This window comes from Brachionichthys hirsutus, chromosome 19 (genome assembly GCF_040956055.1).
Source record: "Brachionichthys hirsutus isolate HB-005 chromosome 19, CSIRO-AGI_Bhir_v1, whole genome shotgun sequence".
NCBI lineage: Eukaryota > Metazoa > Chordata > Actinopteri > Lophiiformes > Brachionichthyidae > Brachionichthys > Brachionichthys hirsutus.
The window spans coordinates 3,220,156-3,243,569 of NC_090915.1; the positions used below are offsets into that span (position 1 = coordinate 3,220,156).

A 23,414-nucleotide genomic window follows, 5' to 3' on the forward strand; every position below is an offset into this window, starting at 1 on the left:
TTTTTGGCGAGACGGCGTTTGAAAGGAGCGACTTGCAGCCCCTTCGCTGAGTGTTGTTGGGCAGCTTTAAAAGGAGTTTAAAAGCTGCCATAAATACAGGCTTACAGACCATAATTTGAACCCTGTGTTTGACCACGCCGCCGCCGCCGCCGCCACGATGTCCTTTCCCTTCTTGAGGACGTGCTATAAATCAAGAGTATAAACATACGGTTGGCGGTTTACCTGAAGTGAAGTGGGCTGAGCGAGTGACGGCGTCTTCCGTGTCAGTGAAGGCATCGCCAAAGGTCACGCACCGAGAAGTTCAGGCAAGAAGAGTTATCTTGACCTGAAATATTCTTTCCAAGTCAAGAATGCTCCTTGAGGCTTGATTTAAATAATGACAGTCCTTTTTAAACATGGAATTATCAGCCGTTGATTAACTTGTCTCAGTTATGTCACGTCTTCAAATTGGATTTGGGGCAGGTTTACACAGTCGAGGTTTGTAAAGGGCTTCAAAAGATGATTATCTTCTATATGAATCAATTAAATGTGTTGGGTATCTTACTATATATAGTATAGCAGTACAGTAGTACAGTGTAGTATTAATGTGCACCTCGGGTACTTCCACAGCTGTTATTTCACTTTAATAGAAAACATATTCTGTTTAACAGGAATATATATTTTAATGTCTTATTTTAAACAACAAAGTTAAAATCAGTAATTTAATATACCTAAAAGTCATTTCATAGTGACGCCCCCCCCCCCCCGGTTCAGATTCCACGCGTCTCCCCTGATTTAGGTGCATGTACGCGCAATGCCGTGTCGCGCTTTCTCCCACGACTGATTTCTCACCTCCTCTCCTCTTGAAATCACGGGTGGAAGAAGGGAAGGGAGCGCGCAGGAGTCGGAGGCGTGAAACTTTCCCTCAACTTTTCCTCCCTCCCACCGCCGTTAACGGGAACCGCCTCTTACGCACGGGCTCCTCTGATTTGCCCGAGTCTCCTGTCGGCGGAGTGAGTGACAGCGCTGGAGCGAAGGGAGGGGTGTGTCTGTGTGTGTGTGTGTGTGTGTGTGTGTGTGTGTGTGGGGGGGGGGATACTTTTTTTTGTGTAAATGTGTGCGCGTGTGTGTGCGCGTGTGTGTTGCCCCGTAGGACTTGAAGGGGGCTTTACGCGACTCGCTGAGAGAGGGGGCAACACTTCTGAACGGAGGCGCAGCCGTGCAGGACAGTTCAGAGGCGCAGAGCGGAGCGGGAGAGACGCGCGTCCATCCATCCGTCTGGTAGCTGGAGGAACGCGCACTGGCAACCCTTATTATGGCTGCCTGAGAAATAACGCTACACCCCCCCCCCCCCTCCCCCCCTTTTTTCTCTCTTTCTCGGGGACTTTTGGCTTTTAGTAGAGTCCCTGACCAGGAGTTTTTGCGAGTCTAATTAGTCGCTCCGGGTTGAAAAGTGAATCCACTTTCCGTGGACTCTCTCTGGCGGCCATGGATACCCATATAAGATGGAAAGTTAAACGGAGGATAAAAGACGCACAAATCACTTTAGCGGTGATCCTGCTTTTTGTCACATCGCAAGCAAGTTCAGGTAAGATGCAGCTGAGAGATGAGAGGGAGAGAGGGGGGGGGGGGGGGGGGCGGGGGCTTTTAACTGTACTGGATCTGATTGAACTCATCCCTGTGACCCCCCCTTAGAATAAAAGTTATAAATTCACCTTCAGTCAGTAAAAAAAAAGAAAAAAGAAATGCCATGTTTTGAATCCAGATGTTGAATCCAGATGCAAACCTTTATTTCTAAGGTAAATAAAAGGTCCTCACATGTTCTGTTTTGCACTTTGATGACTTTTGTTTACTAACTTTGCTGGAGTTCCAAAGTTCCTTTTCTTTAAAGAGGAACAGTATGATTTTAAGTAAGAGGGAGGGGCCGCAGCCTCAAGTGGCAGGGTGGAGCCGCCCTGAGGGCCCCAACATCAGGATGCAACAAGGGGGCCCTTCGCTGAGGCCCCCAGCCCTCCATGCAAGTTCTAAAATATGAATGGAAAAGTTTGGGATGTCACCTAAACCCTCAGGCTCAGAGGAAGAAGGGATTTGCATCAGTTTTTGACCCAGCTCTGCGATGTGCTATGGCGGTGGGGGGGGGGGGGTCTGGCCTGCATGTATTATTAGTACCTTAAGGTCGCCTGGCATGGTTGGTGGTCCGCCGCGAGGCTCTGACACGGGGGGGGGGGGTTCCGAGTTGAACAGGTGGCCGGTCAGAAAGTGTTCATGTGCCAGATTCGCTTTAAAGCTCAGTCCGTTGTGTAAAATGTTGATGCCGACACAATGGAACACACAAAGCGATGGCTAACGCAGCTTTATTTTCATGTTGCCCGTAAATGGCGGTTAACTGAGCCCAATGCAGGCCACAGCGTTTCAGATCCAGAGCCAGATCTGAGACATTTCTGACGACAGGAGAGGTCTTCGTTGTATTGGGTTGTTAGTTCGAGAAGGCTTCGCTGAGCTCTTAATAATACCAAGAGACGGGAAATAGAGTGGTGCAAATGATCCTCGAGGGTGCTGGTACAACGCCTGAGAAGTGCCACTGGACGCGAGCTGAAGGAGGCAGCGCTAGCCACATGTGTAAACCGATTACGGCGTTCATCAACCGGCCTGTTCCTACTTCCAGATTGGATTCATCGTTTTTGCCGCTGCTCATGTTTGTGTCGTTAATAAGACATTTACAGCACGCCTTTAAAGCTCTGTCTAAACCAAGCGATCAGGTGACCTCTTTAGCCACGATGCAGACCCGGGTGTTTCTATCTGAAAGCCAGCAGGGGCCCGTCCAGACCCGAGTGACAGGAAAATAAATCATTTCCTGCTGTTTGGTTAGCTTTAAGATGCCAAGTGCTCTGTTGGGTTTGGCATCAAAATACTAACATCTAATAGAATTCAATCATATTGCCAGGGTGTCTACGATTATTCTTATTTTTTGCATATTACCAAATTGATTGAAGTTGACAGCAACTCAAGGTCATAGAGGATCGACGTAATGGCTGTAAGTCAGGTTTTATGGGAGAGAGAGTAAATCAGTCGGCCATGTTTCTTTAGCGAAGTCATCTCACCATGGCAGTAAATAGGAAACCATGTGAAAAGTGGTAAGAACCAAAGACATGAGTCTAAAGGTGGAGAATGGGAGGAAGGGTCAGAGTGGGTGAGGTGAAAGGGGAAGTTAGGGACTTGGGTTTACAGTTTCACGACAGGAAGAAAGGAATTATTGCTGTTGGAGGTTCTTGTTTCATAAAGTCTCGTCGGACTCTTGGAGGTCAAGTGCGTGATAAAATGTTTCAGGTCAGCATTGAATGATTTTTGTGAATATAACCTGCGCAACAGGCTAATGTTTCAGGACGTCCAGCTATTTGGCTAGCCTCCCGGCACGAAAGTTCGGTCTTTGTGTCGTTTTATGATCAGTTTCGATAAAATTTAAAGCTTATCCCGCAAAAGTGCTGCTGCTGAATTTGCTTTTTTCCATTTAAGTCAATAGACTCTTTTCACACATCATATAATATCTTTTCGCTGTGGTTTGTTGTCATTAATTAACACAATTTCTTTGGGGGGGGGGGTCTACGTTGATAACAAACATTCGCGCAGCAGTAGATCCAACTTGTGCAGAGTAGTTAATTCATCAAAAATACTGAAATAACATTCTTTGAATAGCTCGGGCAAATGAAAACAAGAAAGGATTTTTGGCCAAAACCACCAATGGCCATAAAGTATTTTTGAGGGTGTTGCAAAGACTTGTGGAAACGCAAAGGAATCAGGAAATACGCTCATAATCTAAGAATCATGTTATATATTAGGCGTTGATTCTTGTGTTATCCTTATGTCCATTTGGAATTGATAAACAGAAGAAGGCCATTGCTGTTTCACGGAGCGCCTTCACATCTGGACTCGATAAGTTCCATTGTGCTGTCTGCTAAGCCCTCCAAAAAAGCCAGAAAAACGTCTTCCAGATGTTTTCTTCCTATTCACGGTGGAACAGGGGACCATGAAAGAAAAAAAAGAAAAAAAATCCTCCACCATTCTGTGCTGGTTTTTAAGGAAAATTCCAAATCGAATAACATCTGCAGTCTTTAAGGCTGAGTTTGTAAAGACAACAGCGGCGTGCCTAACTCTAACCCATGTTTGCACTGACGCAACCCGGGTTATTAAAAGAGACTTTATGTTAAAGTGAGGCAACTTTATGACACAGCTAAACGTCAGGTACAGCTGGTCCACAGCAGTTTCTCATTTATTGCTTTCCCCCTAAAGGAAATCACGATGCTAAATCATTTTTCCTGATGCTATAGAACTTGGATGAGGATTGATTGAACGAATTGAGACCCGTCTTGTCTCAGGACTGACTTAAGTAAATCTTAAAACGGCCAATCTGTCAATGCTCACATACCGCCGTGCACCGTTTGCATTGATAAAACCACCAGAGGGCAGTGAAGTTTCAAGAGCAACAACAAATATGGTGTCGGTTAGTCGGAGGAGGTTGGAATAATGTGCCTACTAAATACAAAGTGTAAAAAAAACGCTCTCTGAGGCCGGAGTTTATTTTTATACTCTTCCACGTAACTTATTTATTCTTCGTTGCTTGAATAATTAGTTTCACTGCCCCCAAATATTTGTAGTGGTGTCTTGTCTTTAAGCTTTTAAGTCGTTTATATATCCTTTAAGCTCTCGAAAAAGCTACCGAAATATACAGAAGTCCTGGACCGTATCCACACACCCCTTTGTAGCGCATAAACGGACCTTTAGTGTTGCCACTAAGCTACACAGCAGCCAAGAGGCTTTCAGGGCCCAAATACATGAAGATTACCCCCCCCCCCCCTCGTAATGGTAGTTTCTCTGTGTTTCTACCTCTAAAGTGTCAATTGTGAGGTTTCCGACCATTTTCGATCTGATAAAAAGGTGAGGAAAAAAATGGCTTCTTGTGTGTTCCTGTGGCCTGGTGGCCCGAATCATCTGAGTTAGCTGGACTGTGGAGAGAAGCAGTGACCCTGCAATCGAATACGCCACTTCAGCCTGTAAATGCAGGCTTTGTGGGAAGCACACATCAGCTTTAAGGTCTGATAACAACATGGGAGATCAAACGAAATTTGCAGGCAGTCTTTGACGCCGTGTCACAATTTAGATCCTTTGCACAACACAAGTAGGGCATTATTTGCCCTATTCTAGACAGTGGACTGCCTATGTTCCTTTCCAGACTAATCAAGGGGCAAATAATGGCGGCTCAATGGTGCCCAGGCTCATGCTCTACTTGAAACCAGACATAGATGGCGTCTTCTAAAGCCATCATGGCCAAAGCTGGTTTCTGCAGAACACAAGACGGCTAAGATCATTTCGGTTCAAATGATATCTGCTGCACCGAACAAACATCGAGCCGGCGGTGTCTGAAATGCCCTCGTAAGCGCGTGAGCGATGTGAAAGTTGGATGCGCACTCTCTCGTGATGCAACGTCCAGCCCTGCATTTCATTTCTAACAGAATGCTTGGTCGCTGGGCGGCGCAGAGCAAAACGTTGGTGTCGTCCAGGCTCACAATCCCAGCATTCACTTGAGCTGGGAAACAGTGCTTTTCTCTGTAATAGGGTATTATAATCATTGCGCATGGAAAGCAATGTATGACTCATCCTTTCCAAACCCATTCCCCCTTTCTTGGCCCGAGCCTAAGCCACAGCCTGAGAAAGAGAAAGACAAGAGTCGGAGCGTTTTCTTTCCTGGTAGCGAAAGTACAAAAGTTTCTGGTCACTCCAGAGGCTTCAACGTCATCCCAAAAAATGACGTTATTATTTATTCCTTCAGGTCGTGAAATTAGAAAGAGATAAAAATGGCGAGGTGGCACTGAAATAAGGCGACTTTCTGGTTTCTCTGCAGTTGGTTTGGTCGCAAGGATGAATCGAGAAGCAAACATGTCATGGGTTTAAGCAAAGATTGATCTCAAATTGACTTTTAGAATGTCGTAATTTGCAAACGGAATTCATTTAGTGCAAAGTGTCAGGAAATAGGATGAGATTAGACATCTGGCGGGAGTTCGGAGGAGAGCCGCCGCTCCTTCACGTTGAAAGTAGACAAACCTGGAATGCTGGCCCACCTTATCTAACGTCCGTGAGCAGGGCCGGAATAAGCAGGAGGCGATGGATGGGTGATGGATGGACACTTTAAAAACGTCGTGCCAATCACCAGGGCTGGTCGTTAAAACAATCTGACTGTGCTAAAATGTACGATAGCGATGCTTTCCGTTCCTCAGTGTTTCTGTCATTTCTCTAACGAGAAGAGCAATCGGTGACCCGGATGTGTCATTTTATTTCCCCTTTAGACTGAGGCCTTGCGCAGCTCGAAACCTAACACTTCTTAAAACTCTATTTAAAATAAAATAATGTTTACATTGTCGAGCTGAGTTTATTGTGTTGCTTTAAATGCAGGTGATGCATCTCAAGTTCTTGCAAAACATGACGTGGCCTCCTTTTTTGCTCTATTGGCAACCGAAGGGAACATATCTTTAATTTATTTTATTTTCCAGTAGTAGTGGGAACATTTTCAGTAAAAGTGAATCCACTTAATCCCCAGCCTCGGATGATGGAAGTTGATGCAGACCGTTTTTTTTATGAACTACCTTTGCAGTTTTCTTGTGTTCTTGTTTGTCAGGAGAAAAATATTAGTTACTAGGCATAACTCTAGTTACGTGAATATGCAGAGCCCTCTACCTGAACACTGGAGCCGCAGTCAAGATGCAATTTGCAGTAGTGTTTTTTTGGTGCTAATAAAATCGCTAATGATTTGTGTCGTTTCTGCTGTGGAATCCATATAAACCTTACGGACGGCTAATGATGATGATGATGATGAAACTCTTTATGAGAAAACATTTCATTTTGGCCGGGCTCCCGTCGCTATCAGCGAACTGACACGACCCCTGACTGAAATGTTGGACAGGCCTGATCTTGCTGGGCCGCCTTTAAACAGAAATAGCTCGCTTGCTATCCTTTTAATTTGATTCGGGTTAATTTTATTATCTTTTTAGGCTGGCGTTGGAATCACGATGCGAAGCCAGGCGAAATCAAACGGGTCGATGATGCCAGTTCTTCTGGGGTCTCTTTTTATCAGACAGAGTGAAGACCAGATGGTAGAAAATCAAAGAATGAAGCTGTGTAAACTACAGTGCCGACACTAAGCGGGGCGAAGACGGACATGAGAGTTTTTGTAGTCCTGACGCTGTTTTTCCATCTCGGTCTGTGGTGAGCAGCAGCAGACGGTGATTTATCGTCGCTGATGTGCTCTGCAGCGGGGAGAGGGTGAAGTAAACCATTTGGTATTCCCCCCTGTTAAAGCAATAAGCCTCAGAGAAGCTCTGGTCGGATCTGGTCGACTAGGCGATCGACGTTGTCCGAGTGAACTTCTGTCAGCCTCTTCTAAATTCCGCTGCTTCCGTTTCACGCCGAGATTAGAGCTCGGAGATAATCTCTTGAACATCTCGTAATGAGCGTCTGAACAACATGGCCATGACCGGGGGGGCTTTAGATATACAAACCCAGATCTCACTCGACTCATTTCCTCTTCCTCCCCGCTGCTGCGTTCACAGACAGACTGGGTCAGTCTGGATTCAAGCCCCGCTGATAAAGTCAAGTTACTGAATCTGATAGCGGCATGTGAGGTCAGTTAGGGGATCCTGCTGGTGGCGGCCTAAACACTGCCCTCCGTTTGGAAGCTCTAAAGCTTTTTGCATGTGGGCGCAGCTGTTACGCTGCAGATGCAAAGCTTTTGAAGCAGCGATTTGTTCATTCGCGTTTGAGTCGGCGTCAGTTTGCTTGCGTGTCGCCCGCAGTGAGACGATCCCCACGCACGCATGTAACGCGCTCAATCTAGCAAGCGTAATGCTTGCAGCGTGATTCCCAGGCCGAGCCACAGGAAGTAGCAAGTCCAGGTCAGGAAGTGCTTCTTCAGGCGTTTTGGTGTTCTATCCTCAGACCCGGATAGCAGGTGCTAAAAGAAAGGAGGCAGAGATAAAAGACAGGAGGCGGAGCTAGAAGACTGGAGGCGGAGATGAAGATGGTTGGGTAGGATTAGAAATGAGACAATAAGAGGGACAGTGAAGGTCAGACGTTTTGGAGACAAGGTCAGAAAGACCAGACTTTTGATGGTTTGGACATGTCCAGAGGATGCTGAGGATGGAACTAACAGGGAACAGGGCTAGAGGACGACCCAGGAGAAGATACATGGACGTAGTGAGGGAGGACATGAGAGTGGCTGGCGTTGGGGAGGACGGTGCAAAGGACAGGGTGAAGTGGAGACGGTTGGTTTTGTTTGGGACAAGCTGGAAGTCCACTAGTAGTAGAGCAGGTAGATATTGAGGCCACATTTGGCACATTGGGATAAGGATGCTAATTTGAAATTTGTTCGTATTAGCTAGCTGAACTTTTCTGCAAAACCCTTGAATGCACTTAAAAATTGTTTCCCTTCTTCCTTTAAAGGTTACGCAGCCTTAAAAACAACCTCCTTCATTAACTGAGGCGCCGCCGTCACAACGCTGCAGCCTCATATAAGGTTTTATAACAAAATCAGGTCAAATAAAAAAAAACACAAACCCTCCCTGTCTGTGATGCACACAAGGAGGGGGGGGAAGTTCCTCATTGGGCATTCTTATTTTCAGCTGTGCCGGTTTCCAAAGAGGGGCAGGGTCCTCTTTATGGCTGCTAATTACTCCTTGTCCTCAGCACCAGGTCAAGCATGTGCCTGGAGAGTCAGGCCTCACTTCAGGAAGGGCTGGAGGAGGAGGATAGGGGGGGAGAGGGAAGGAGGGAAGAATGTTAATCTCCCCCCTCTCCATGAAAAAGTCCTAATTCCCTGGTCCAGCAGCCCTCCTGTCAGACGGAATGGTGTCGTCTGGAGTCACGGAGAGTTCCTGCGGAATGCTTGTGTGTCTGTGTGTGCGTGCATTTTGCGGAAATCCAGAATGGATGTATAGGGTCCGGCGGGGGGGGGGGGGGGGGGGGGCATAGGATTCACCACAGTCCTGAAGCTACTTCTCAAGAAAGAAAAGGTAGAAAGGAAGAACAACAGGGAGTTTCTCCACCAAACAGCTGTTCGCAATGAAGCGAGTTCAACCCACGGATTTCCAAAGACACGTGTAAAAATACACTTTTATGAATTCAGTATCCTCAACGTCTGCCCCGTGTCTGACACACCATCCCATAAAAGGCTGAAAGGACAGCTAACCGCTGCGCCGTCAGCGCGTCGCCCTCGCGAGACACAAGTTTGCTCATTAACTTGTTTAGTTTGGGTCGGGGAAAAATGACGAGCGAATACGTTCCACAGCATCCATTTAAAAGCTGCACACAAACCTATGAGTTCATATATTCCCATCTGCGTCCTTGTCCTACATTTGGGATGTAATTTCACACGCGAAGGTCGAGGAATATTACGTGCCAGTGGAGCCCGGATGTATGGAACGCATCAGAAGCAAAGGGGAGTTTTTATTTCTGCATGAAAAAAAGCTAATAAAGAGCGCCTTGGCTTTCAGGATGGACTGTAGCTTGTAGCTTTAGCTTCTCGCGCTCCTTTGAAGGAAAGCAGCAGAAGAAAGAGGGCGCATTGGCAAAGAGCAAAACGTACACATGACCCTGTCAAATAAACAGCTTCCGTGTTTGCTCGGAGAACCCGCCGCTCGGATGTTGGCGGCTGCGGTCGGAGGAAAACCTATTTTCAGCGTCCCGTGCCAGAGGTGTTGGTCCCTCGAGGGATCTGCCATGCTAAGTGGGTCAACAACTCAGCTAAACAAGGTGAGACTGAGACCTGAACCTGGAGGCTAGGATGCGGTCGACAGCTTCCTCTGGAAGGCCGACCGCCGCCGTGGACGGGGATCCATGAATGAAGGCGTGTGATGTGAACCAGGGAGGTAAACAGAGCGGCAGTGTTCGTTTAATGCAGACGAGGCCCCGCGTGCTGACATGGGTCGATTACAGAGCCGGTGCAGAAGCGGCGATATATTATGCTAACCTTTCACCGCGCTCTTCTTTCCCGTGTAAGCTGCTAATTGGCCCTCTCCACCTGGCTAACCTCCGGGCGACCCCGCAGAAGCCCTTCACGCTCCTTTGCATCCATCGCAGGCTCGACCGACTCAAGTGAATTAAACAACTTATTGCCTTTGGAGATAAAAAGCGAATAAGAAAACGGAAATTGATCCGCTGATTGATGGAAGGAAGAGCGGTTCGCTAATGGCGGCCGTATTGCTTTACGACAGCGAAGGCTGCGTTGAAACGTGCATCGCCGTGTTGCTCTCATCTCTCAAACGTCGCCGGAAATGTCTGACGAGTTATTTATTTGTGTTTATCTGCTCATGTCAGAAACCAGAGCAGCATCTTGACCACAAAGTGCCACCGAAATGGAAACCATTGTGTTGATTGGACGACAAGCGAGCACCTGTCACCAGTCTTTAGCCTTTAGCCCTGAGACATGCCCCACGATGCCTCCATGTAAGGAAGCGAGGAGGTCCGTGTCGAGAAAGCCGATGGGAGGCCGAGGCCGGCCGGCAGCTTGGCTCTAATCTGACGTGTGAGCGCCACCGTTCTGACGGCGGTTGCCGCGTTGAACCGTAGGACGGTCGTGTTATTTCCACGCCTTGTATGGCGTCTAACTCCTTTCTAAGAAGCTCTCAGTGTTGCACTGCTGTAAAAAAAATTAAAAACGCTTTAAATCTTTGCACCAGTTTTGTGTCAAAAAAGAAAGAAAGAGCCGCTTTACCTCAGTCGTGCAGAGCGGTTACGATCGGTTGGTGTTGTGGTTGCGGGTTCCCTCTGGGCGCCACGCTGTCCAAAAGCAACCAATGATTGCCTTTATATGCGTTGGTCAGGTGACGAACCCGCCTCCCCTGCATAGGTTGGATTGTTTTTCATTAAATATGTCTATTCTGACACTTTTCTAGTGGGTCATACGTCCCTGTGTTCTGATTGGTTCTGCACCTCCCAGCATTGTAACTTGTGTCCGAATCAGAACCGCTGCGCTTGAATGGCGTCGGCCTGTAATCGTCTGATGCCAGGTTGAAACTTTTGATTAACCTTTTTGTTGTTGTTGTTGCCAACAAACTGAAAATGCATTCCGTATGTTCAGCTGTCGCCTCCGGCTTACAGAGCAAGAACGCGATGATGCACAAACGCCGCTTTTGATTGGCGGTCGAGTCGTAACCCGACGTTATCTCCCTTTGGCCTGCGATCACACGGCTGTGGTTCGGTGACGAGCTCATTAGGCGGGCCTCTGTCGTCGTGGTGATTGATGGACATCTCTTGGCTGCAGAGACAGTTTCTGTCCCTTCATTGTGAGTTGATGACAGACGGACTTTTCTTTTTCGTTCTTGGTCTTTTTTTTTTTCTTTCTTAGCAGTTCCGTCTGCAACAGAATGACCTTCCAGGATTATGAGTAGATGCCAGACGCGGGTATAATGCTTGGATTAAACAGATTGCTCGTTATTATATTAGCCGCTACTTAATTATCCCCCTAGAGCAATGCTATTTCAGTTACAGAGTTTGGGATCGGATAACGGGCTTCCTCTAACGCAGGAATACTGTGGAGGCTTTGGAGAGAGATGAAAAGGAGGAAACATCCTGATTTGGGAAATCACCATCATATCTCCTTTAAATAGTCCAGACTTGTTCCAGACTGGCATTTTGTGAACCTTTGTGGCTTTAATCGGGAACAAGCTGCGATTTTAACGCTTGATTTGTGGAGTGATGTGAATAAGCTGTGGCTGACGCCGGAGAACTTTTGACTTCCTCTTCGATGGCTGTCTTTTTGTGCAGCTGCAGATCAACCCGTGAAGCCAAAGTGCTCCTAAATGGAGACCGCTGTTTAACAATGTCAAGAGGGGTTTTTTTTTCTGGATTGATCTCTGCTGCATGTGAGTCATGCTTAATGACATCCAGCTGGAGGTTGTTGCAGGGTAACACTCTCGCTCTTTCCTATTCCCCTTTCCTGCTTTCCCAGTGTCCCGTTGTCTTCCCTGATGGAGGACTCCAGAACGCTTGTGTGTGTGTGTGTGTGTGTGCGTGTGTGTGGTCCTCGTAGCCTGAAACTTGGATGTCTTTACCTGTGTGTGGGTTGCCTTTGACATTCCACTTTCACACGACAACACAAAAATGCCTCCAAGCAGAATGCCTCAGCTTTTGTCTTGATTTATTCAACTCCCATGACCATAAAATCCTTCTGCCCCCACCTCTGTTTCATTTACGTCCTCGCTTTCGTGTTTGCCCTCTTCTAAAACACCCTGACAGCCCCTGTCCCAATGCGAGCACAAGGTCCCTGTGGACATAACCCAGTGCCCCTTCCTGGGACGCGGCTAAAGGCTAACGCCTTTGTGCAGCTGGATGTGCACGCATCTGCCTGCAGGAACAGCTGTTTTTTTCCTGGGTGGTTTTTGGCATGCAAGGGCGCGGTCCAGGGTCAAACCCCATGTTGCATTGTTCTGACCCAGTGTGCGTCTGCGGTGGGCCGGCCACGGCCGGGGCGAGCGGTCTGAAAGTGTGCTAATTGCATGGCTGTGGCCAATGGGAGGTAGCGGTAGATTAAGCTCTGCAGGGAAATAAGTGGAAGGATGAGATTCGTTGTGGAACTTCAGAGTCAGCAAAAAAAGAAGAATGTTGAGGCATCGTTTAAAGAAAAATGTATATGGTGATACTTTGGGCTTATTATTAAAGGTTTATTTTGTCTTTGTGCAAATATAATGTACGTTAGCATTATGGTTTAGAAATATGAGGCAATTTAAAGGCTGTTTTTAACCCATTTTTCAAGGAGGATCTAACATCTCTCCTGACGTGTCTTTTCTCTCCGTGCAGCGGAACCAGCAGACCTCTTGAAGATTTTAGATTTTCGCAGTTTACCCGACGGTGTTACAAGAACAACAGGATTCTGCTCACATAGGAGATCAACACAAGGGCCTGATGTGGCTTACAGAGTATCCAGAGATGCCCAGCTCAGCGCTCCGACCAAACAGCTGTATCCAGGTGAGCAGCCGACAAACCCGTTTCCCTGCCTGGACGAATCGCATCGTCTCTTTCTGCTGATGGAGCAAATCTGCAGCTCGTTCTTTCAAGACCTTTAATTTATATTCAAAGTTGCCTCTGTGACGTAGCCTCTCTGCTACCTGGTCAACTTTATGACCTTTGACCCCCCCCCGTAACTTCATTATGTATGTCGACTCCATCTCTGCTTTATGAGATCTTGGCTAGGATATGCCTGCTGGGTCTGCTTAGTCGCCAACACATTTTTTTTTTTTACAGGAAGTCTTTCCCTTGCACAGAAATTGAGAGATTTCAAGCACATCTGGACATGTTTGACAAATGGGTCAGTCCTGCTGCCTGAAACATGAACGTGAAGTAAAGTTTAGGGATAAATATAGATAATGCATGCTTCTAAAAACCAACACCAGATGCATGAATCCAGCTTCGTAATATTTGATGCAGCGGGAGGAGCTGGTTGTTGGAAAAGCAGTGAAAATAGAGGGAGGTGAAGTCTCTAGTTTGACTTCTGCCTTGTTCTATTGTGCTGACGTGGCTTTGGGTTGCTGCAGAACTACTTTCCTCTTTCCTCTCCCTCTCCCTCTCTGGTAATCTTTCCTCGCTTTCCTCCCTCCGTCTTCCTCTTTATTTTCCCCCAAGTATCATACACTTCCCCTCTATTATTCCTCCTAGACTGCTGCTGCAGCGCAGCGCTTTCTTTGCGTTCCACCTAAGCTTCCTCCCTTCTCGGCAGATATCTTTTTTTTTTTTGCATTACAGAGAATTAAAACCGGGGTCCTGTGACTGACGCAACCGGTTTACGAAGTGATTGGTTTCCTGCACCGCGTAGAGGCAGAAAAAGCAGATTCAGAAAAGAGAGAAAAAATAATAACACTCCTCGAGATCGCCCACAAAAACTCCGATTTGGATGACAAGCCCGCGTTCACGGTCCGTGGAGATGTTGCATCGGCCTCGGCAGAACTTTGATCCATGTCACGGTTCTTATGTGGGGCTTAAAGTAGAGCCACGGGGCTCCGTTAGCCTTGCGTGCCGCATCATGCGCTCCAGTCAGACAAATGCTGTTCTCTTTGAAGCTCTAGGGCAGCAAAGCCTGTATGAGTCTCTGGCTTAGAGACACAAGCTATAATTATTGCATGTGCTGCTCCAGATCAGCCAAAATAACAGAGCACGTAAAACAAAGTGGATCGGAGGAGCTCATCGGCAGCGGTGCTTCGTCTGTAGGTGCAAACAGAGCAACCCAGCTGTCTGCGGGTCGACAGGCTTGATGTGGTTTTGCCGTGGCAACGGCGTTCAGGCGCGGTCCGGCGGCATCGGTACCAGTCAGCAGCAGAACGCCACATCATCCGTCAAAGAAGAACCACCGCGACTCCGATGGAGAAAATAAAAGTGGCCCATGATCCCAGCGCCACAGACAGTCTGCAATGATGTGTTGGGGTGGGGGTGGGGGGGGGGCAAGCACAGACATGGAATCATTAGACAAACATGTGGAAGGGATGATTCATTTGAAACTAGCGAGGCACCGAACACAGAGGAGGCCTTTCTTACCTTTATTATGTGAACGAGACGAGAAGAAATGAAGCTGGCTGCCCTTTAACTTTAATACCTCACACTTCCTGTGCGACTCTCTAGTGCGACTCCGCCCGACAGGCCTTCCTGCATCCAGATAAACCTCCTGGAAGCATCCAGTGTGAACGCGAACCGGCCAATCCTTTCGAACCTCTGCAGCCTGCAGCCTGCACTTGCTACCACGTCTCCCTGAAACGATCACCCATTCGGCCTCCGGCGGCGCGGGGCAAGGGGCGTCACCCGGAGCAGAAAGCGATCAGACGTGCATCATAAAAATATAAAGCTGCTTCTCCAACTGATCAGGTCCCGTTTAATCGCAGAAACCTCCCTCTCTGGCCGTTCATGAATCACAGATCTAGCGGCGGGATTTCAGGGAGGTTCCCGCACCTGCAGGCGGGACACGCATGCATAGGTTTATCCGTTTTCTTCTTTGCACACCGGGTGCTGACAGGTACGTGCTCTGCAGCGATGTGCAATCCCGCTGGAATGCTGCACGCTCCTTGCAGAAGAAGGGGTTTGGACACAGGGACTAGTGAGTGGCCGATTACGGGACGCACAGCTTTCTGGCCCATTTAGCCGCTTGCATGCACGCTGACGGTCGAGAGGACGAGTCAAAGCGCCGGCTCCGTCGCTCTCTGCAGCGGCTCTAGGACTGCAGCGCACCGTCAAAATGAAAGGTAGCTTTAATTGGGCTCTTGATCTGGAGGAAATTGGGACGTCTGGAGTTTTTTGAGTTTCACACACTTTTATAAGTCAGACACTGACGATGGTGCTGCCAGTGGAAACTCCCACAACGTCTGGCACTACACACACACACACACACACACACACACACGTACACACAAAATGAGGAATGAGGTATCTCTCATCTGGTGGCCTGAAGTAGAAAGCGCAGCATTCCAGAGAAACCTGAGCTTTTCCCGACTCCCTCCCACCCCGTTCCCAGTTTGTTAGGAAGGCTTCTGGAGAGGGTGAAGAAGACGGGATGAGAACGATGCTCATTTAGTTGCCCAAATTTGTGTTGGCCTTCATCTTTCAACCTCCTCCTCTCGTGATAGAGGTTTCCTCGGGGCATCTCGCGGCGGCAGGGGGGGAGAGGGCTCGGCGCAAAAACGCTGCATCCCATAATGTCCTCCAAAACAGAATGGATTTGAAAAGTTGTTTTCCTTCTCTTCTTCTGGTGCACCTTTCACCCCTCACTTGACCTTTGACCTCTGCACACACAGCAAACTTTCCCTCTTTTGTCTCGTTCTTTACTTTCCGTAACATCCTTCCTGCCCTCTCAATCCTTTATGCTTCTGTCACCAAACTCCTCCACGAGATTTGTGGAGGCTGTTCTGTCTCGCCTCCTCCTCCTCCCCCTCCTTTCTTCTGCTCCTTCTCTCCTCCTGTCTGCCATGCACCATCCTGTCAAAGCATTTGTCAATCAAGTCGGCATTCCTCACGGCGTGCCAAGCTGAATTCCCGAGGGAGCGCTCTGTCAAGGCACGATGTGACTTTATGCCTGTCATTAATGGAGGATTACAGATGCTGAAGGGGTGGCAGATTGAAAAAAAACATCCCTGCTTCTACTTTTCCACTATCTCATCCTAAACTCAGGCTTCCATGCCGCCCCCGCCCCCCCCCATCCCCTGGGGTGTCTTTATCTCCTCGGCTTCTGATTGGATGCACCACTGTCATTCCGGTTAAACCTTTTCCTGCCCGTCTCCTGTTATTCCAAAACTGGTACAATGGAGTCAGAGACCTCCGTGGCTGCGTGCTGCAAAACCCGCTGCACCCCTGCCTCGCTTTTCTTTTCCCAGTCGTCTGGAAATGTCTCCCCCCGTGCACGCCCTGAGCAGAGAAGCTCTGCTACCGGAGCCCATGGGGTTTGCCCTCGTATATTCCGCTAAAAGCTTGCTTCCAGCATGAATCATGCATTCACTGGTTTTTATTTCAGACCGGCCAAATCCAAAGTCTCTCTTTGCCTCCAGGGTTACGCGACCTCTGCATTAGTCTCCTCGGATCGTTCTCTTTCTGGGGTCCTGAGAACGCCCTGCCGACGGGATCTGTCTGGCAGATGTGGGAAAAATGGAGGGAATAGTTGAAACCGAGCAGACGGTGGCTAAAACATCGATGTCTGTCTCGGCACCTTTCATGTGCTTATAAATACCTCAATGTGATTCCATTTCAATATTTGTGTCTCTCAAATTCTTCCACCCTCCCCCCTGTGAAAATGCCTTACTCCTATTTCCTCCTTTCGGACCCTCCGCCAGAGCGTCTCGGAGTCTGGGAGCTCCATCAAGCAGAGGGAGAAGAGGGGAGGTGTGTGTGTGTGTGTGGGGGGGGGGGGGGATTGAAGCAGAGTCTCCCAGGATCACATGCTTTTGTAATTAAGCTTCTCATCCTGTGTCGTGCTGGAAATACGACATTTGCACTTCTTCCTTCCTTTCACAGATTGATCCTATCCTGTTACATTTTGGGCATCTCGGACGCTCCCTTTCAGATCCTCCCTCCTCCCATCCTCTCTGTTTTCTGTTTTTGTAGGATGAATGCCATTTCTACAACACTCTGGAGGCTGATATAGAGCACTTAATGTAACGAATGCTTGGTATCGATAACTCTCCCTTTCCCTCCCCCCTGTCCGTCCCACCCAGGTGATGTGTTCCCCGAGGACTTTTCCATCTTGGCTACGGTGAAGCCAAAGAAGGGCAGCCAGTCCTTCCTGCTGTCCGTGTACAACGAACAGGGCATCCAGCAGCTCGGCCTGGAGGTGGGCCGCTCTCCCGTGTTCCTGTACGAGGACCACACCGGCCGACCCGGCCCCGAGGACTACCCCCTCTTCAGAGGGGTCAACCTAGCCGATGGAAAGTAGGTGCACTCGTTTGCTTGATGAACATCTCGTTGTAGCTCCAGCTGATTGTAAAACCTGACGGGGGGGGGGGGGGTCGCTTGTTCAGCAGCACCTGGCCCAGGTGTCTCCTGCATCAGATCGCTTAGCAGCTTTTGCCTGCAGGCCCACGTCAGGATTCTGTTTGCATCGTCTGACTTTGTGGGCTTTTACCGGGGTGTGCGTGGGGCAGTAAGTGTGTGAATTAACCCCCCCCTCCTCTTCCTCCCTCAGGTGGCACCGGGTGGCCATCAGCGTGCACAGGCAGACCATCACACTCATTCTGGACTGTAAAAAGAAGAGCGCCCAGAAGCTGCTCCGGAGCTCCAGCCCCATCGTCGACACAAAGGGAATAGTTGTGTTCGGAACGAGAATCCTCGATGAAGAAGTCTTTGAGGTAAACGTCCAATCAGGGTCTATTATATTTTTCACCGCTGTGCACGTTCGCTCCGCGTTTGCAGGACGAGCGAATTGAATTCTATGTTTGAAGAAACACGGCTTTTGTGCGTGCGCTTCTGAAACACGACCTGCTTTTCTGACGCACGCAGAAGCTGCCGGCACGGAGACTCGTGCCGTCTTTGTCCGGTCAGAGTCGTGCTTGTTTAAAGGGGGGGGGGGATTAGTCCGTGAGGGTGGGGCCCCTCAATAATAATTAGGAACAGAGGCTGACTGATGTTGAGCCAGCTGACCTTTAACCTCACCGCTGCTCAGTGGGAACAGACAAACCGAATCAGAGATGACATCACCGCCCTCCCACAATTCATCAGGTCAGTCTGTCAAGCCGTGGGGGGGGGGGGGGGGGGGGGGCAGATATATGGTGGGGTGTAAAACTAAAGCCTCACTTAATTGAAAGCATTAATCACGGCCCTATAAGCAAAACCAGATTTCTGTTTATGAACTCGTGTGCCGGAGGCGCGCGGCACCTGACACAAACTGGATCCGGGTTCCAATCCAGAAGTCTGTGCGGCGTTGACGTCCGCCTTGTTTCGTGATTGGACGATGTGACGGGTGCGGCACTGCGGAGTCTTCCACGCCGCTCTACGGTGTATGTTTCTATCCTTTTTTTTTTCCGGCCCTGTCTTTTCAGGCGCCAAGAAGACAACTGCATTCAAAAGCTACAGCTTGCACATTTATTTAATTTACCGTCATAATGAAATCAGAGTATTTTGCGCCGCGGTGACGGCCCGACGGTTAACGTGGGAACGAGTGAAATGCCTCCCTGGTGTGTGTGTGTGTGTGTGCCAGTTGGGAGACAGGCCCGGCTCCGGTGCCTCCGGAAAACAGAAAATACGCCACATAGTTTCCAAATGATTCTCAGCCTGCACTCCTTTTCCTCCTTGAGCTTTTTGGGAGCTGCCGTTTTGACATCTCTAATTTGGTTGCTCTTGAGCTTCCGCAGTGAAATGGCATGAATCGTGAGGACGAGGTGCATTCCCAGGTAGTTCTCCTGCGTAGGGAAGATCTTTAGAAGAGCTCGGCTCTTTCTCTTCCTGCAGCCGTCATGAGGCAAGTAGCCGGGGTGGTTTGTGGTTTGGTTTCTGACTTGGTTATTGTGGTCACATCGAGAGTTTCTACCCTACGTAAATGGCGTAGCTTTGAGACGAGCATCAGTCAAGAATCTGACAGCAAACGAGGGGCTGATTGAGGGTAATCGATACTGAGTAGTTGCACATTACTCCCTTATATGCATGCCAGAGTCAGTCATTAACGGCCAAATCTTTTTTGCAAATGTTTTCTGCCTCGCTCTTAAGATTTATCTTCCTCTCTGTAAGGTCGGCCCATCTGCAGAATGCGTCGTTTGATTTCTGCTGTTGCATCCCAGCGAGCGCCAAGAAAAATCCAGAAGTGATTTCATGCCCATCCTTTGACTCAAAGTGGTGTAGCAGAGAGAGAGAGAGAGAGAGAAAAAGAGTTGCGGTAGGTTTGAGGGAGCACAAACTCCACAAACGGTCCACTCACTCCGAGGTGGTCCACAGGGGACGTCCTGCGAATGGAAGCAGCCGAGGTGGGGGGGGGGGGGCGTGCGAACACAGCACTTCTTGTCTGGCCTCCATTGTCGTCCTGCGCGAATGTGGCCGATCGTATCTCGTCGTTTAGAATCAGAGCAGCCAGATTATTAGAGTCGAAGCAGAATTAGAAGGGAACCAGGGTGAAGCGAGGTCGTACGGAGGAGGGGGTCCGGGTAGCGGGTCCGGGTCGCGGAGACGGAACTTTTGGGTCGCGCTCTGGAAAGAGTGCGGAGCCGCTTCCCGCTGACGTCAGTCGTGGAACAACACATGTGGCGCATGACATCATGGCATCTGCTGATAGGCCGACCCGGTCAGATGGGCGTGTGTGTGTGTCGGAGATGTTGAGTAAGGAATCTTCACGGTTTCCGAGGCGCATTGTGCAACGGTTAGGGGAGGTTTCCAGAAGGTACAGTACTGCGAGAACGTCTAAAGAATGGCTGCGATTGGTTTACAGCATTCTGAGGCATTCTGACGCCATGTGTCGACTGCGGTCTCTCCCGGCTGGATTTAGACACAGCAAACCGAATCCGTCCGGCCTCGGGCGATTCCGAAGCCGTCGTCATCCCAACTAATGGACGATTACGGATTCAAGTCGAACCTCTGCTGCTGTTTTACGGTGTAACCGCCACGTGTTCTGCGGCGTGCAGCCTATGTATGTTCAAACCCGAGCGTGCGCATGCATTGCTGCAGACGCCGTGGCTCTGCCTCATCTTGTCCAAAGCACATTTTCATGCTTCGGCGTCAGAACACACTGGTTCTATAGAGTCTAAGCCGAGGGATGACATGCCAGCGCCGGCAGCCGCGGGGAAGATGAAGTTTCCACCGCGGATAATTAAGAGAATTTCCCTAACTCATGTCAGATGCTTGTATTTCATCCCCTGTTATCCCTCCGCTGTGTCAGCAATAGCTGAAGTGTGCCCTCAGCACTTTTTTTTTGGGGGGGGGGGGGGGGGGTGCAGATTGAAGAAAATGGCCAAGCCAAACACGGGGGGGGGGGGGGGGGGATCTACGTCTGCTAGGTGAGGCGAGCCACTCTGGTTTCCACTACCCACAAGAATGGGAAATGGAAAAATGGCCGCCCGCAGTCCACGGAGAGGTGGAATTAAAAAATGGAACACAGAGGGGGCAGTGTGAAGGGAGCTGGGCGGCTGGCGGGGGTAATGGCGGAAAGGCGGAGGTGGGATCCAAAGGCAGGACGGTGGCAGAGAGGTGAGGTTAACGGACCTGTTGCTCTTGGCAACGGGCGGCGCTGCAGTCGGTCGGGGGGGAACTTCAATCGGGAGAGAAAGCGGTCGATGTCTGGGAAAGATTTCATTCTGCAGACGTGTTCTAATGAAAATACTCTGCAGCTATCGGCGAAATCTATTCTGTGACTGCGTTAACGGGACTTTAGCCTGGCCGCTGATTTACGGCCTCGGCCCGGCGCGCTGGTTTTGGTGGTCCGGTTGGCGTTGGCCCAGGCGCTGTCAGTCGGTGTGTCGGTGTGGGCTGGCGGTGGGACCTGGCTCAGGGCTCAGGGGTGACCGTGTAAATAAGTTGTTAAAGTAGACTCCCAGACTCCCATCCTGCCCCCCCCGCTGAAATGTGACTGGAGAAATGAGGAGAACCCGGCTTTCTTCTTTAAAGCTGTTCTGTTAGCTGAAAAGATAAACAGAGCCATTACCAGGTGTCCCCGGGGGACATGAAGAAATAACGAGCACCGGTTCGCGCTGTTTATTTCACGCTAAGCTGCTCCAAGGCAGGAAAGTCCAAGTTTCATTGAACGACGACTCCAGCCCCCCCCCCCCCACTGAACTGATCTGCAGGGGGTCGCCTGACATCACCGCAAATCAAAATAAGCCTTTTGCGGTCGGCCTTCGCCTCACGCTGGAAGTATGTGTTTGTATAAGAGAGAAAAGGGCGTTTGAGAACGCACGCTTCATCTTTCCGTCCGTCCCCGGCTTCGTTCCTTTCGTTGCCCAGATGAGCCAATGAGCTCGGTCCACCCTGCATCGCTGTGGGTCAGGTTCAGATGGAGACAAACGTTTGGCAACGACGCTCAGAGCTCTCTACCGCCCCCACCTGGACACAACCGGAACATCCAGCAGGGACCAACGAGTGGGGGCCGGTCCGGTCCCGAAAATCCCAAAAAGCATCAGTGCCTTTAAAAAAAAAATGCAATAAACCCTCACAACATATTGAAAGATATTGCGTGATTAAGTCGTTATATTATAATAAATGATGAATTGCTTGCATGGATAAAAGTCTCAGCTGTTGCTCTTGGGCAGAACGTGATGATGTCATTAGCCTGTTGCTAAGGTTTATTGAACTTTGCCGGGCGGAGAGACTCTAATGAATCCTGGGAAGCGTGAGCTCCCACGATTGTGGCGCTTTAAACTTATTAAGGGCTACAAATCGACCCGCAGCACATCCTACCACAGTCCTCTCGGCGCTAATTTTATCAATCCTTAGGTGTATGATTAATCTTGTCCCCAATTAGGACCCCCCCACCCGCGTGGTTTGGATCTATCTTGACATTCCTCTGCCTGCTCCGGGTGATGGGGGAAAAAACAAACAAACAAAAAAAACCAAGCTGAAAAACAGCGTGTGGATCGGAGAGCGGTTAAACGCTCTTATCGGCAAGGGATGTTTGGTGACCTCATTCCAAATGCTGAATTCCCATCATCCCTTTTCGGCGCAGCTGTGATACAAAGGCACGCCAGAACTAGGGAGAGACCGTCAAACTGCAATAAAGTGGAAGCTCCTTAAGGATCCCTGCTTTAGACGAATGGGCCAAGCGACTTCATTACTGGGGGGGCCGTGGGATGGCGACGCCACCCGTTCTGTTTTGCAGGAAGTACTGGGATTTGTTTTCCTGCATCTGCCATAAACCCCACAGATAACATAAGCCGAGGACGGAGCAGGAAGCATCATCCTGTGAGGTTTCACAAGGGCCATTAAAGGACCCGGGTTCTGGGTTCTGGGTTCTGGTGGTATTTTTGAGTCCGGCTCGGTCCCTCTGTGATCTGTCACCGATCCATTTATGTTTGCCAGAGAGGAGAGCTGGCCTCGGAGACTTGGGAGCTGGAAGGATGCTTTGCGGGATTTTGCAGTTTGAACGTAATGCTTGCGTGGCGGTCTGACCCCCCCCCCCCCCCCCCAAAAAAATACATTAGCTTCAGCGCCGTCGAAACGGATTTTTACAGAATGACATCACTCGCTTTTGGAAGCGTGATCGGGTCAGGACGGATTCAACGCAGCCTTTCGGGGGCCGCGTGCGTTCCGTTCAGAAACATATGGCGAACACACTCGAACCCAGAACCCCGGGTCCCGGGGATCCTTCTGAGCCTCTTCTTTGCCTTTTCCTTTTCTTCCCCTCTCTTCTCCACTCAGCTGTTTCTCTCTTCTCTGTCTTTTTTTTAATTTTATTTTTCCTCCTCCTTTTCCTTTTCTTTCTTTCACTTCTTCACCTTCAGGTCACACGGTTCATATCAACTATCAATAGCTGCAGGTCTGCTCATGTCAATCCATTCATTTAACATGAATCACTCGTGTCCCGTTCAGGTCTGAGACGGGCTGGGGGGGGGGGGGCGGTGCTGATCCTTCGTCTCGCTAATGTTGAACTCCGAGTGTTTGCACATGACGTCCGTCTTTCCGAGTTGTCTCGTAGTTCCGCTCTGTTTACTGGCGAGCTCGCTCTCTGCTTCTTGCCAAATGACATTCTTGGACCCGGACTAAGTTCTTCACCATCCAGACCCCCCCCCACCACCCTTGCTCCTCTTCCTCTCAGAGTTGCCTGTTCTGCATGCGGTAATTCCGCACACAGATGTTCTTCCTCATCTTTATTTGTTTATACCCCCCACCGGGTCGCACAGTGTGAGACTGCGTGCTTGTTTACATGCACATCTGTGTCGCGGCGAGTCACATGACATCCTGTTTCTTTCTGGTTTCCAGGGAGACATCCAGCAGCTAATGATTGTACCGGACCA

The 23,414-nt window shown here is 49.4% G+C and overlaps 1 protein-coding gene across 1 annotated transcript in view; it reads left to right on the forward strand.

The window, feature by feature from the left end:
- The first annotated feature begins 1,437 nt into the window (after positions 1-1,437).
- The window catches only part of col5a1 (procollagen, type V, alpha 1), a 46,233-nt gene continuing 24,256 nt past the window's right edge, over positions 1,438-23,414 (forward strand). Inside the window, exons 1-4 of the mRNA XM_068753147.1 lie at positions 1,438-1,567; positions 12,820-12,987; positions 17,205-17,418; positions 17,672-17,840. Coding sequence (XP_068609248.1) covers positions 1,468-1,567; positions 12,820-12,987; positions 17,205-17,418; positions 17,672-17,840 — 651 coding nt within the window. The 5' untranslated portion in view covers positions 1,438-1,467. The remainder of the gene's footprint in view (positions 1,568-12,819; positions 12,988-17,204; positions 17,419-17,671; positions 17,841-23,414) is intronic.